General features: G+C 34.7%; 1 protein-coding gene across 6 annotated transcripts in view; it reads right to left on the bottom strand.

The window, feature by feature from the left end:
- Nucleotides 1-12673, bottom strand: part of Gabra4 (gamma-aminobutyric acid type A receptor subunit alpha4) — a 66746-nt gene that overhangs the window by 38780 nt on the left and 15293 nt on the right. For 3 of the 6 annotated variants that reach the window (XM_048364500.1, XM_048364499.1, XM_048364502.1), the window contains 3 exons: nt 10297-10440; nt 7237-7389; nt 274-533 (listed from right to left, as the gene is read on the bottom strand). The exons of 1 other annotated variant lie outside the window; for it this stretch is intronic. In XM_048364500.1, coding sequence (XP_048220457.1) covers nt 274-533; nt 7237-7389; nt 10297-10440 — 557 coding nt within the window. The remainder of the gene's footprint in view (nt 1-273; nt 534-7236; nt 7390-10296; nt 10441-12673) is intronic. 2 more of the 6 variants (XM_048364501.1, XM_048364503.1) reach the window with 2 other exon arrangements.

Genomic DNA, 12673 nt, shown 5'->3' with positions numbered 1-12673 from the left:
TACAAGCTTCACTAAAACATCTTTCTAACCCACAAGATGATATTTAGAGATGCTTATTAAATAGTATAGGTGAGCCTTTGCCCCTTTCTATGACTACCTTTCAATTCTGAAATAAGGAGGTTTAACTGTATCTAACTCATTCATAGCTGTTTAATTCAACTTGTCCTCCCTCGTATAACGTTTGAATTCATAGATATCATGTCTGTGTCAGTTTATCAAGCTAGTTGGATCAAGAAATAAACATCTTAGCCAGAAAGAGATGAAGTCAAATACCTGCAGAGGTGTTTCAGGATGCCTTTCTCTAAGCGCTGAAGCAGCTGGGGTTTCTGGAGGAGGTTTAGATGTCTTCTTTTTGGCTTTTTCCATTTGAACGTTGGTGAAATAGTTGACAGCAGCAAACTCAATAAGGGCCGAAAATACAAAAGCAAAGCAAACGGCTATGAACCAATCCATGGCAGTAGCATAGGACACTTTAGGCAAAGAGTGCCTGGCGCTGATACTCAATGTGGTCATAGTGAGGACGGTGGTTATTCCTTTAAGGCAAAAGAGCAAAGACATACCTTACTTTTATCTCTACACAAAACAAAAAATAAACCATAAATAATTAAGTGAGATGAGCATAACAAAGTGAACTATAATCCAAACCAAACCACTTTTGGAGGAGGATATTATGGATCCTAGTGATTGAGCAAAATATTGAATTGAGAAATGGCTAACATTCACTTTTAGGGTATTATGATCATTGGCTCCCTGTGCTTAAATTAAGTTGGACAAACTTACTGAGTCTTCATTTATTTCTACTGTGTTTGCTGTAAAACTGAAAAAGTAGGTAAAGACCATACATATGGTGAATCAGTACTGGAATATGAGCCAGTATAGCTAAGGAATTAATATACACACTTAACAAGACCAGTGCATTGATGCTGCTACTGTCATAGTAGAAGAAAGGGAACATGCATCTCCTCTATTGGAGCATCAAAATTTTCTGGATAATTATTGTCCACTGCCAATTAGAATTACTATCAGTAAGGATACATGTTATATGAAGTTATATATATATATATATGTGTGTGTGTGTGTATACACATATATATATCCTTATCTTTAACCATTATCTATAGGATTAAAAGAATAAATGTATTATATGTTCAGCATACTAATTTACTAAGATTATAAATTCTATTTTGTGTTTTCTCAAACTGATTTCTAGAGCAATTTGGCTTCTAAACTATGAGGTGTTTTTTTGTTTTTGTTTTTGTTTTTTGTCATCCATCAATTTATGGTTAGCAGGAAAGACAGTTGAGACAAGAACAGAAGTACTTCTCCATCAATAGGCTTCTGAAATACTATGACCAGGAAACTTCCCACCACCACTTGCAGAAACATTCTGCACGTAGAAGACTTTACTTGCTAGCTGAACATAGTAGTAGAAAGCAATCATCCTAGCATTGGAAAGGTAGTCAGTAGGATCATGAGTTCAATGCCAGCCTGAACTACATATTAAAACAAGGCCTGTGTGGGCTATGAGACTTTGTCTCTAAAACAAAGGGAAAAAAGGAGGAAAAGACAAAAGAAAGAAAAGGAAAAATATCTATTTTTCGTTGAAACCACAGAACAATGCATTAAGAAAGCTAATGATTAATTGTGCCTTTGCCAGATGTGTCTTACTAAATTCTTTTGAACTCATCCTATATAACACCTAGGATAGGTCCTGAAGTTGACACACCCAGGTATGTGGAGATGATGACGATGGATGGTGGATAGTGATGATGATGACGATGACAATGATGAAGGTATGTAAACTGTATATTCCGATTCAAGGCAATCCCAAGCTGAAAGGCAAAATAATGCATGTTCAACTAGACATGGTAAGCTCATACAACAATAGGTAATAAATATTTTGGTTTAGATACAATACTGTCTCCTCAACATAGCATTCAGTTAAATTAATTAGCATTAATTTAATTCTTCCCTGACTATTTCATTTCTGCTCCATACATATAAGCTCTTTTTCAGTGTGACTGTGTAGAACAAGCTGGGGAGCAGTTGTGTCGATTAATGCTTGGAGGATTAGCATTCTTTTAGTGACAGGCACATGACAAATACACAGGAAGTAAAACTCTGTTTTCCACTTCCAGACCAATCTTTTTTTCTCTAATTACCGTTCCCTTCCAAATCACTGATACTTAGAACACAGGAAAAGTGAAAAGTATATGCAGTCCATGAGCTACAGAGCTTTTAAATATGTTCTACAAACTGTACAGGGAAAGAAATCTGAAAATCAGATTGTATTCCTTCTCATACAATTATTCTCACTGATTTATAAAAAACTAACTTTGTTAAATAGATTTTAAAATAAGTGTATCCTCTCACATATAGAGACAACTAAAGATCCATGAAGGTATAATGTGATGAGGTGAATTTGTTGGACTTTGAGCCAAAAACAGACCTTTGAACAATTAAGCATCCATTTTCAAATTTCAGAGATAAGGGTACTTTTCTTTTACTGATAGTGTAATATTTGAGTAAATATTAAAATAATCTGAGAACAAATTCAGTTACAAAGATTAAAGATTTCCTCTTGTTTTATGTACAACAATTTCAGTGCAATGGGGAAGGAATTTTAAAACATTCTAAAGCACTCTGAAGTCTTCAAGCAGTGTGTTCTTTCTAATGTCATAGAAATGATGCTGAAAGTACTTGAAAAATAAAATACGGAGAGTGCAGTCTAAGTAAAAAATATGACTCAGTACTCAGAAAAACAAAAAGACCATAATGTGATATCCAGAGGAAACATAAATTTAAACTAAAGGAACTTAAAATTCTCCATTTTACTGTAAACATTTTTATTTTTTTGTAACAGAATTATTTCTCCTGAGCCCAAAAGTAATGGTTTTCATTTTCTTGTAATATCATATAAAAACTCTTCTTAATGGTGAGCAAGCAGAAAACTAATGCCAATTAGTGAGCAATAATCCCCAAAGTAATGGTGTGATTATTTCGGGACAGTCCAACAAGTTAATCACTTAAATTAAGCTATGGATACAAATACAAAAAATACTAGATATGTATATTTTTAGAGTTGTTTTGCATTAGTTTGATTTTAAAGTGTATGGCATAGTCCCCAAATACTATGGTTTCTATTTTTTATTTTATTTATTTAATTATTAAGTAGTTGTATACAGTGGTTACACTTTCAGAAGCCAGGTTATGAGCACAATGCTTCACAATCAATGTCATACCTTCCATAGTTCTCCATTTCCCCCTCCCAGCCCCACCCTTAAATTACATAGTTTACTTTTTATATAATGCACATTGAATATGATGACTGCATTTTCTTATACTTCCTCCCTCCATTTATCCCTCCAAACCTTTGTATTCCCTCCTAAAACATGTTTCCATTTATGGCTGTTGGAAAAAATTAGGAAAGTGGCTGGTATAAGAAACTGACTTAAAACTGATTAAAAATCACAATCTTTGTATGCATTTTGTCTTTGTGTTGACCAAAGTACTAACGAATGAAGGGGTTGCATATTGAACATGGTTTCTGGTGTAGCATTTGGTTGAAGAAACACTAATGGAATTAGCAAACAGAAAGGAACCTTTCAGATAAGAATGCATGTGTGCATTCATAGGAGCATAGCTGTTAGGCTCTTGTGATCCTCTGCTGTGACTATCATGCCCCTATGAATGCATAAGATAATGCTAAGTGAAATGAACTCCATGTTATGGAAACGAGTGTTATATCACTGTTGTAATTACTTTCAACATGCCATGTGAAACCATAGCTTCTATTGTTGATGATCCTCTTGTATCCCCTTCCTGTGGTTGTACCCGCACTATCACTGTATCTTATCTGAGTACATTGGAAACTGCATATACTGGTATTAGAACTAGGAAAGTGAAAGGGGATACCAAATTCGAGAGACACAGGATAAAAAGACAAACGACTGCAAAAGCAATACTTGCAAAACTGTTCAATGTAAACCAACTGAACAACTCATGGGGGCAGAGGGAAAGGGGGAGGAGGGAATGAGGGAGGAGGTAACAAACAGTACAAGAAATGTATCCAATGCCTAACATATGAAACTGTGATCTCTCTGTACATAAGAAAAAAAAAGAATCCATGTGTGTTCTGCCACTAGGAAGAAAGTGCCTTTGATGTAACTGTCTTAGCCTATTATACCTTGAAAATATTTCAGAACTGTAATTATTTTTTTTGCATGTTAAAGTATTGGTGCCAGTCCTTGCATTTAGAATGCCGAATAAGCACCACATTGGCAGACCTGGGAGCTGAAAAAGAATATGTAAGAGCAGGCTAACAGTATACACAAGAGTGAATTTTTGGCTGGCCGTTCCAAGAAAATGAAATAGCAATGATTTAGATATGCCAGCTGGCAACTGGCATGTTTAGTGTTTTACCATACTGGAATAATTAGAGAACTTAGAGTCACACATGCTTGGAGATGGAAGGTCTTTGAAAAGAATTTAGCACATTCAGCTTGTCAAATTTATACTGATGCTTAGAGATTTTGTTTTTATAGGATCATGGGTAACATCTCTGATCCACCAAATGATCTTCCTTGTCAGAGGGTAAGGAGAATCAAGGAATGAAAACACAACCCAAGAGCCATGGTTACCAAAATCTCATATGGAAAAAAATTGCTAATGCCCCAAAATATTGAATATTTTACTTTCCTAGCAAAGTGCCTTTCTAGATCCTCAATAAATAGTCTAATAATTACCATTCTTGGGACTTTGAAGTTCATAATTGGCAGAATTTTCCTAGTCAGTCAAAGCCAATACTTTGGCATACGGGCACAAACAGGGTCAAATGTAGAATTCCAAATAAAAAGTCCTATCTTCTGTGCACATTCATAGAATCTCATCCTGCTGCCCCAAAATTCCTCACAAGCCCCCACATCCCTCGATCCCCTTTGAAGACAAGTGACTGAGTGCTCAGAGTTAGACAGATGTTGTCTTAGGTTCATCACTTAAAATTTTATAGCAATACAAGTTTCTTAGTATCTTCAGATCATTTTCTTTATCTATAAAAATGACCAATATCTACATTTTTGAATTATTGAGAATATTAAATAAGATAATCAGAAATATGTAGTAATTATGCCATCTTTGCTACATTCTACTTAATTTCCTTATACCATCTTATGTTTTGGGGGAGGAAGAGATTTGAAATTGTTCAAGAAAGCACTCAGATTCTGTCACTAATCATGATTATACTAAACCACCCAGGTTATTCGTATTACAGTATCTACAGTTATTTCAAGTGCTGTATTCAAATGAACTTATTTAATCCTGTAGCAATCCTATGCAGTATGTATAACTATTCATGATTTTTAAACATATGCAGAAACAGAATAAACTCACTGAACTTATATCCAGTATGTGGTACATCTTGTATTTAGAACCAAAGACAATATATCACACTTCTAATATTATCACCTCCTCAGAATTTTGTCTTCTTGTTCTTAATATTACAGGGGAAATAAGAACTATGTGTATAAGAGATTTTTATATTTGTAAATCCTAAAAAGTATTCAAAGTTTACAAATTTTGATTTTGAAATATTAATACTTTTTGTACTAGCATGAAAAAACTGATTTCTTGTTCAGCTTCAGCAGCTATTTCTTGTCCATTCAGGCCCTTTCTAAAAATGATAGTAAAGGCCCAAGTTTAGTACAAGTGTTAAAATGATAAATGAGATTAAATTCATCAAGACCTTCAGAATTCCTGGCAGACAAGACTAGATATATCTGTTATTCCTAAAAACCTATGAAATTAAGTTAGGATGAAACACATTTCCTCTTCATAAAAAATATAATCATCAAAGATATCCAATATTAACTACAGTACCAAAATCTAAATCCTCACTAGTTTGTGAGGAACAGATGTTTTAATGCATTGTTATGAGGGAGAAAATAATTGGTAGATTTGGGTTCTGAACTCTGAGTGTTAGTAGCTCATGCTTAGTTTTCTCCTTCATTTCACATTTGCTATGTGAAGCTTGTCTTTAACCCTTATAACTCTGTGACATAAGTAGGACTATGATTTTTGCTGATTAGCTCCCTAAGGTCACACTCTGCCTCCAACACTGAACCTCAGTATGAGTCTGATAAGTATGATGGAAGAGTAGATGATGGAATGTGGAAGAAATATCTACCTAGGAATAAATCACATCCATCCAAGATACTGAGACACTCTTCTCTAAGAAGATTGGTGTATGATAAAAGGTTTCCATTGCCTCCAATTCCTTCTCTTCACTCTGACTTTGATACCACCAAATAGAAAAGGCAAAGAAACCAGAATCTGTATAAGAACTGTAAGAATTATGCTTCTATTCAAAAGGAATTCTGGTCAATGTCCTTCCTATGCCAACAATGAAAACTTCATAGTCCTCTCACAATAAAGAGAAATCACGTAAATAAAATAGTTGTATGATGTAAACATATGATGGATATATTAAAGAATGAGTAAATAAGTTCCAAAAATTTTTAAATCATCAACTGTGCACTGTAATTCCAGAACATGGGAAACTAAGACAAGGAGGAACCTGTGTCAACCTAGGCTATGGAGTGAATTTAAGCCCAGCCTGGATAAGATGCTACCACTATAACAACAATAACAAAGATAGCCCTCAAGCTCATATGTTCTGAACTTCATGCGATTTATAACTCACTGTATAGGAAACCACCATGGCAGCAATAAGAAAACACTGGTTTAGAAAAATGTTACTTATTTGGAATACAACAATGAGTTTATGAACTAAGCACATAATACCTTCCAATTAAATGCATTTTCTTCCTCTTCACTAAAGCTGTTATTCTAAGACTTTCATATTCGTTCAACCATGGCTTTTATTTGTTTTATTTTAAGCTCTCAGTGCATTTAACACCTAGATATAAATTTAATTCAATTACACAGCATTATGCTAGAAGCCCATGAATATCGTGGAAAAAGAAATTATATTCATACTTAGTCTTCAACTGATTGGTTCTCAACAAGGGAAAGTTGAAGGGGGACAGAGACACAGAAAAGGCTTCCTCAAGCATTACCACTTTGAATTTATTAGCTAAAAAAGAAAAGTAATATGGTCTTTACATCCACGTTGCTGCATCCACATTTAATATTTTCATAGAATTATCTAAGGGCTAATCTCATGAATCAAAATCAAAACAGAATATGGACAAAAATACTCAAGAAATGAACTGGACTTACCAAACACAGTCCTAGCTGGAACAGATTCCTTATTTATCCAGAATGAAACTTGAGAAAGGATCACTGTCATAATGCATGGAATATATGTCTGAATCATAAAATAGCCCATCTTCCGTCTGAGGTGGAAGTAAACAGTCATGACAATGTATTCACCTGCAATGAAAGTAGGAATAAAAGGCATTGTTCATTCTGTAATGGTTTCTTGATCACATTTCAGGCTAGCAAACAGTATTCTGAGCAAAGAAATTGTCTTCCATGCATAACACAGTAAGAAATATATAGTTTCCTGCTGAGGTTTGGTGGAGAATAGAACAACAGTGATAATCACCATGATATTCAGGAAATATTTTTATTCTGTGTAAGGGTTAAGTAACTTAGTAAATTGGACTATACTTTTTTAATTGCAGTATTTTTCCTTTAAAATCTACTAATGCTGAAGCAATTAGCTTTAACCTCCTGTGTTCTTTAAAGGAGAATTTTAAACGAAATTTTATAGTTAACTACTGGAAAATATGAAAACACATTTCATGAAAAAATAAGGTTTCCATTTGGAAAGAACTTAAATATATATTTTTGCTTGTATATAAAATATATAAACACTTATATGAATACCTGTATTTCCTTTATATGAAATTAATGCACATTCATGCATACAATTTTAGAAGAAGTTGCCTGAATTTTAAGGAAAGGCCATATTTCTAAGGGTTGGATATATGAAAATATAGACATGTATAACATAAAAGCATAACCTATAAATCTAGTAAATGAAACAAACATTAACATTTCACTAGCTATAGATAAGTATTCTTACTCTTACTGTTGCGTCTGAAAGAAGCAAATTGATAAAGTAATTTAGGAGTCAGGAGGCTCACAGGAGGCTGAACCAAGGCTGTGAGAGCTCAAATCTCCTTTATTTATTTGATATTTGCCTTGATAGAAGGCAACTGTATAGTCTCATAACTGATGTGAAAATGCTCCCAAATGATGGAAATCATGACAGATGTTAGAGAAATAAAAATCATAGGTATCTAAGGGAGAGGAGAATATAAAACATGTGAATTTATACAAAACATATTTAAATAAAGGACACAATAAGCTACAATAAATTTTGGCAAGACTTCATCAGTTTTCTATTTCCACAATTAATTTCTTCATCTTATTTTTTATATTTAATTTGTAAAGCACTTTATTGAAGTATGATTGACATATAAAAGGATTATATATTTAATGTATATAATAAGATTATTTGGTGGATTATTATACACAACAGAAGCTATCTTAGCAATCTCTCATACATCTATCCATCATCACCTTCAAAAGTTGGTCCCCACCATTTTATTTATTTTTTGTGATAAGAACTCTTAATATCTATCCTCTTAGGAAAATTTTAAATATTCAGTATGGCATTGTTAGCAATAGGCACTATATTCTTTAATAGATCCAAGAGTTATTATATTATATAATGGAAATACTGTGCCCTTTCATTTGTCCTTCCTGTTGTTCCTCCTCCTTCAGCCTCCAACAACAACCTTTCTGCCCTCTACATCTGCTAGAATATTTTAAACTCATATCTCTTCACAATACTGGTTTATCATTCTTTCCCTTAAAACATACAACACTTCATAATTTCATACTTTTGTTCCAGATCTTACAATGACTATTCATGGTTTCCTATTACAATTTTAATATTGAACTGACCAGGCATCAAAACCTGTTAAGGTTTTCAATACTTAGAATGCCTGTGCTTTCATGAAACCGTAATGGCTTCATGGCTTGAGCAGGTTACTTAAATACTTCTTATGTACATATTCTTCATCCGTAAATGAAGACGGTTACTAGCATTCAGTTAATGAAGTGGTATTATGGTGTAACTATGCAATTCCTCCCTTAAACTCCTGTATTGACGGCTCAATTCCCAGCTGGAGATGGTATTTTGGAAAGTGACTAAAACTTCTGTATCCAGAAGAAGTAGATCATTCCACAAACCAGGAAATAAGCTCTTACTAGACATTGAATCCAGTGGTATGTCTATCTTTGACTTCCCAGCTTTTAGGATGGTGAGAAATACATTTCTTTATATACCTTCCAGTTTATTATAATCTGATATAGAAGCACAAATGCACTGAGATAACTATCACTTTTTTTTCTGGTGAAATGTATATATAAAAAAAAAGTACTAGTTGGGAGCAAGGGCTCAAGCCTGTAGCCCTAGCTATTAGAGGCAGAAACCATGAGCATTGTGGTTTAAGGCCAGCCCAGGCAAACAATTTGCAAAACCTCATTTCAGCCAATATATAGCTGTGCATGATGATACATACCTACCATTCCCACTACATGGGAAGCATAAATAGGTTAATCATTGTACAGGCCCACTTGGGCAGAAAGTAATATACTACTTGGAAAATAATGAAAGTTTAAAAAGACTGGGGATATGGGTCAAGGGGTAGCAAGGACAAGGCCCTGATGAGCTCAAACCTCAAAGGTGCCAAAAAAAAAAAAAAAAAAAAAAAGTCTTAGGACAAGCAATGCTCTGTCAGTTTGCAGATGACAAAAGCTAAATCCTACTTTCCAGTCATATTTCAAACACCAAGAACCACAATAACCATCTCTGTATTCGTGTGCCACTTTTAGTGTCTACCCTTCATATGCTTTGCAAGTTTTATAATTTACTTTCACTGTGGAGTCAGGGATTGGGGGAGGTGACATTTTAAAATTAGGCAAGATTAAGAAAAAATATTTTTGAAAAGCACCAAAATAAATCAGACTCATCCTTCTCATTCCATTTTTAAAACTTTTAATATATGTGATCACTGACTTTTATTTCTGTATATTAAAAAAGCCAACTCATTTTCCATGTCTCACTAACTCAGAATTTATTTTAAACAAATAAAATTATAAAGAAATTCTAAGCTGTTGCTCATGTACCAATCTTATTTCTAAAAATGTTTCATTGTTTCCTTGATAACACTAGGTATTTCAATGAAAAAGCTAGGACATATTTCTTTCACAGCTGATGCCAAGAACAAGGTCCATATTGAGTTTAACCTTTAAACATCTCACCGGTAATAGATTTGATAGTTTCACTCGACACTGTTTGCCCAATCAGGTCATACTGAACTAAGCTGGAAGACTCCTTGGGCACTTCCACAGATTTCTCAGGACCTTTGGTCCAGGTGTAAATCATCTCACTCTTCGGATATGCATCTGAATGAGAGCAGAAGATGTATTTAAGAGTCAGTGCAACATTGATGGCCAAGACTTAACAAGACATACACTCAGAAAGAATGGAGAAGGGCTAGGATCAAGCTCAGTGGCTAAGTGCTTGCCTAGCAAGCACAATGTCCTAAGTTCAATCCCCAGTACCAAAAAAGAAAGGATGAACAAGTAAATAAATAAATACAGTTCAAAAAATAACCAAACAAAAAGGAAATAGAGTAAATAAAAGACAGTACTCATTATGATTTACTGAAAACGTACTTAGGAATTAGAAGCTTACACCTCTCACTGTATCTTATCTGAGTACAATGGAAACTGTATATACTGACATTAGAACTAGGAAAGTGAAAGGGAATACCAAAATCGAGAGACACAGGATAAAAAGACAAACGACTACAAAAGCAATACTTGGAAAACTGGTGTAAACCAAATGAACAACTCATAGGGGTAGAGGGGGAAGGGGAGGGGGGAATGAGAGAGGAGGTAACAAACAGTACAAGAAATGTATCCAATGCCTAACTATGAAACTGTAACCTTTCTGTACATCACTTTGACAATAAATAAGAAAATAAAAATAAAAATAAAGAAGATTACACCTCTTCTGCAAACAGTCTGGAAAGTCATCAGGATGCTTTGTTTTTATGCCAAAGAATTAGAGGACATGCTAACACAGAGGCATCTACAAGGCTACATATGAATTCAAACACCTGAACCGGCTTCTATATTAGAAGATAAACCGCTGCGAACAACCAGCTGTACTCATCAGCAAAACAGTACTACCAAACTCTTTATCTTTCGTTGGTCTTTCAGAGCCTGACGCCAATCTGGATTTGTTCCATTCTAACAAAGCTCTGCCATTTAGAAGTGTACCAGATGCCGCCTCTAATAACAATAACAAAACAAAACTCCTGCTGGTGGGAGCTCTCCAGGGGTCATCTCTTCTCTCTGCCTCTGGGCAAGACCCAGGCTGTTTGGAGTCCATCTTGGGAGCACAAGTGGCTATGCTATTTGTAAAGCTCTCTAGGGGGTATAATTATACAACTAGTTCCACTACCTTTAAACCCTTACAAACACATATTCTCTCCTATCTCCAACAAATACTTTCCTGAGGCAATTTTTTAAACCCATTTTCTGTTATTGGATGTTCACTGAAAACCAAGACAAGCTGCGTGCTTACCAGTCTACCCAGAACAGACTGCTCACACACAAATCAGTTCAAAAGAACCCAAATGAATTGTGTGCCATCCTCCCCTACACACCTTCCTAAAATGGTTGCAAGACAAGAGGTGCTCCGGTGGAATTGTTTAATTCTACAAAAGGAAGTCAGTACCCCGAAAGGTGCTCTTTATCAACAGCCTTGCAAAGCTGAGAAGCTTGCGCTGTCGGCATCACACAGTCATGTGCTAGCATTCATCTCCTGAAGTATTCCTACCCTGTGTCATGTATTTCAAACCTCATCTTGTCTCTAATGGTTCCTAACAATGTCCTCTTGGCTACCTTATCTTACTAGAATTGCCTTTTCTTTTCTTTATATTTTTTCTCTCACTCCTCTGAATGGTAAACACAGTTTTTCTTCTCTCTCTCACCAGAAAAATTAGGGATTAATTTTCTCAGGAAAATTGCTTACTGACTATGATGTGCTTCTCTTTTAAATTCCCAGCCTAAAAATATCATATTCTAAAACATGATTTCTTTATTTTTATATGAAGCCTAATGGAATACCAAGTATACTCAAATCACTGAGAAGGCTTTAAAAAAAATGAAAACAAGAAGGGAGAATAGAGAAGACTTTCTCTAAATAAGAAATATCATGTGTGAAATTTAAATTATTAGAGCACAAGTGGATTTTAATGCTAGTTGCAGTGCAATCACCTTTTCAGTCTGTGTATTTTTCTATCTTCTCTCATTCAATCATTGATCAGAGCAACTGACTCTCTAGCTTCAAGTTAGCCTACTGAGTACTGTGATTACTTTGGTTATAAAAAGAATGGTGACTGTCGATTCTCATTAAGTTAAGCAATGAGCAATGATAACAGCAGGCAACAGTTTCACAATCAGTGAGACTAAGATGCAATAGTGAACGCCAGCATCTATTTTTGGTAGTTCTGATTGAACTGAATGTTTGAAGCAGAACATGGAAGAGCAATCATACTCTGTTACCATCTCAGAGAAGGAAACTTAAGGAAAGGAATAACATAGTTCCTCCATGCATTCATCTCAT

This window comes from Perognathus longimembris, chromosome 16, assembly GCF_023159225.1.
Source record: "Perognathus longimembris pacificus isolate PPM17 chromosome 16, ASM2315922v1, whole genome shotgun sequence".
Classification (NCBI taxonomy): Eukaryota; Metazoa; Chordata; class Mammalia; order Rodentia; family Heteromyidae; genus Perognathus; species Perognathus longimembris.
This window is presented reverse-complemented; position numbering and strand designations above follow the sequence as displayed.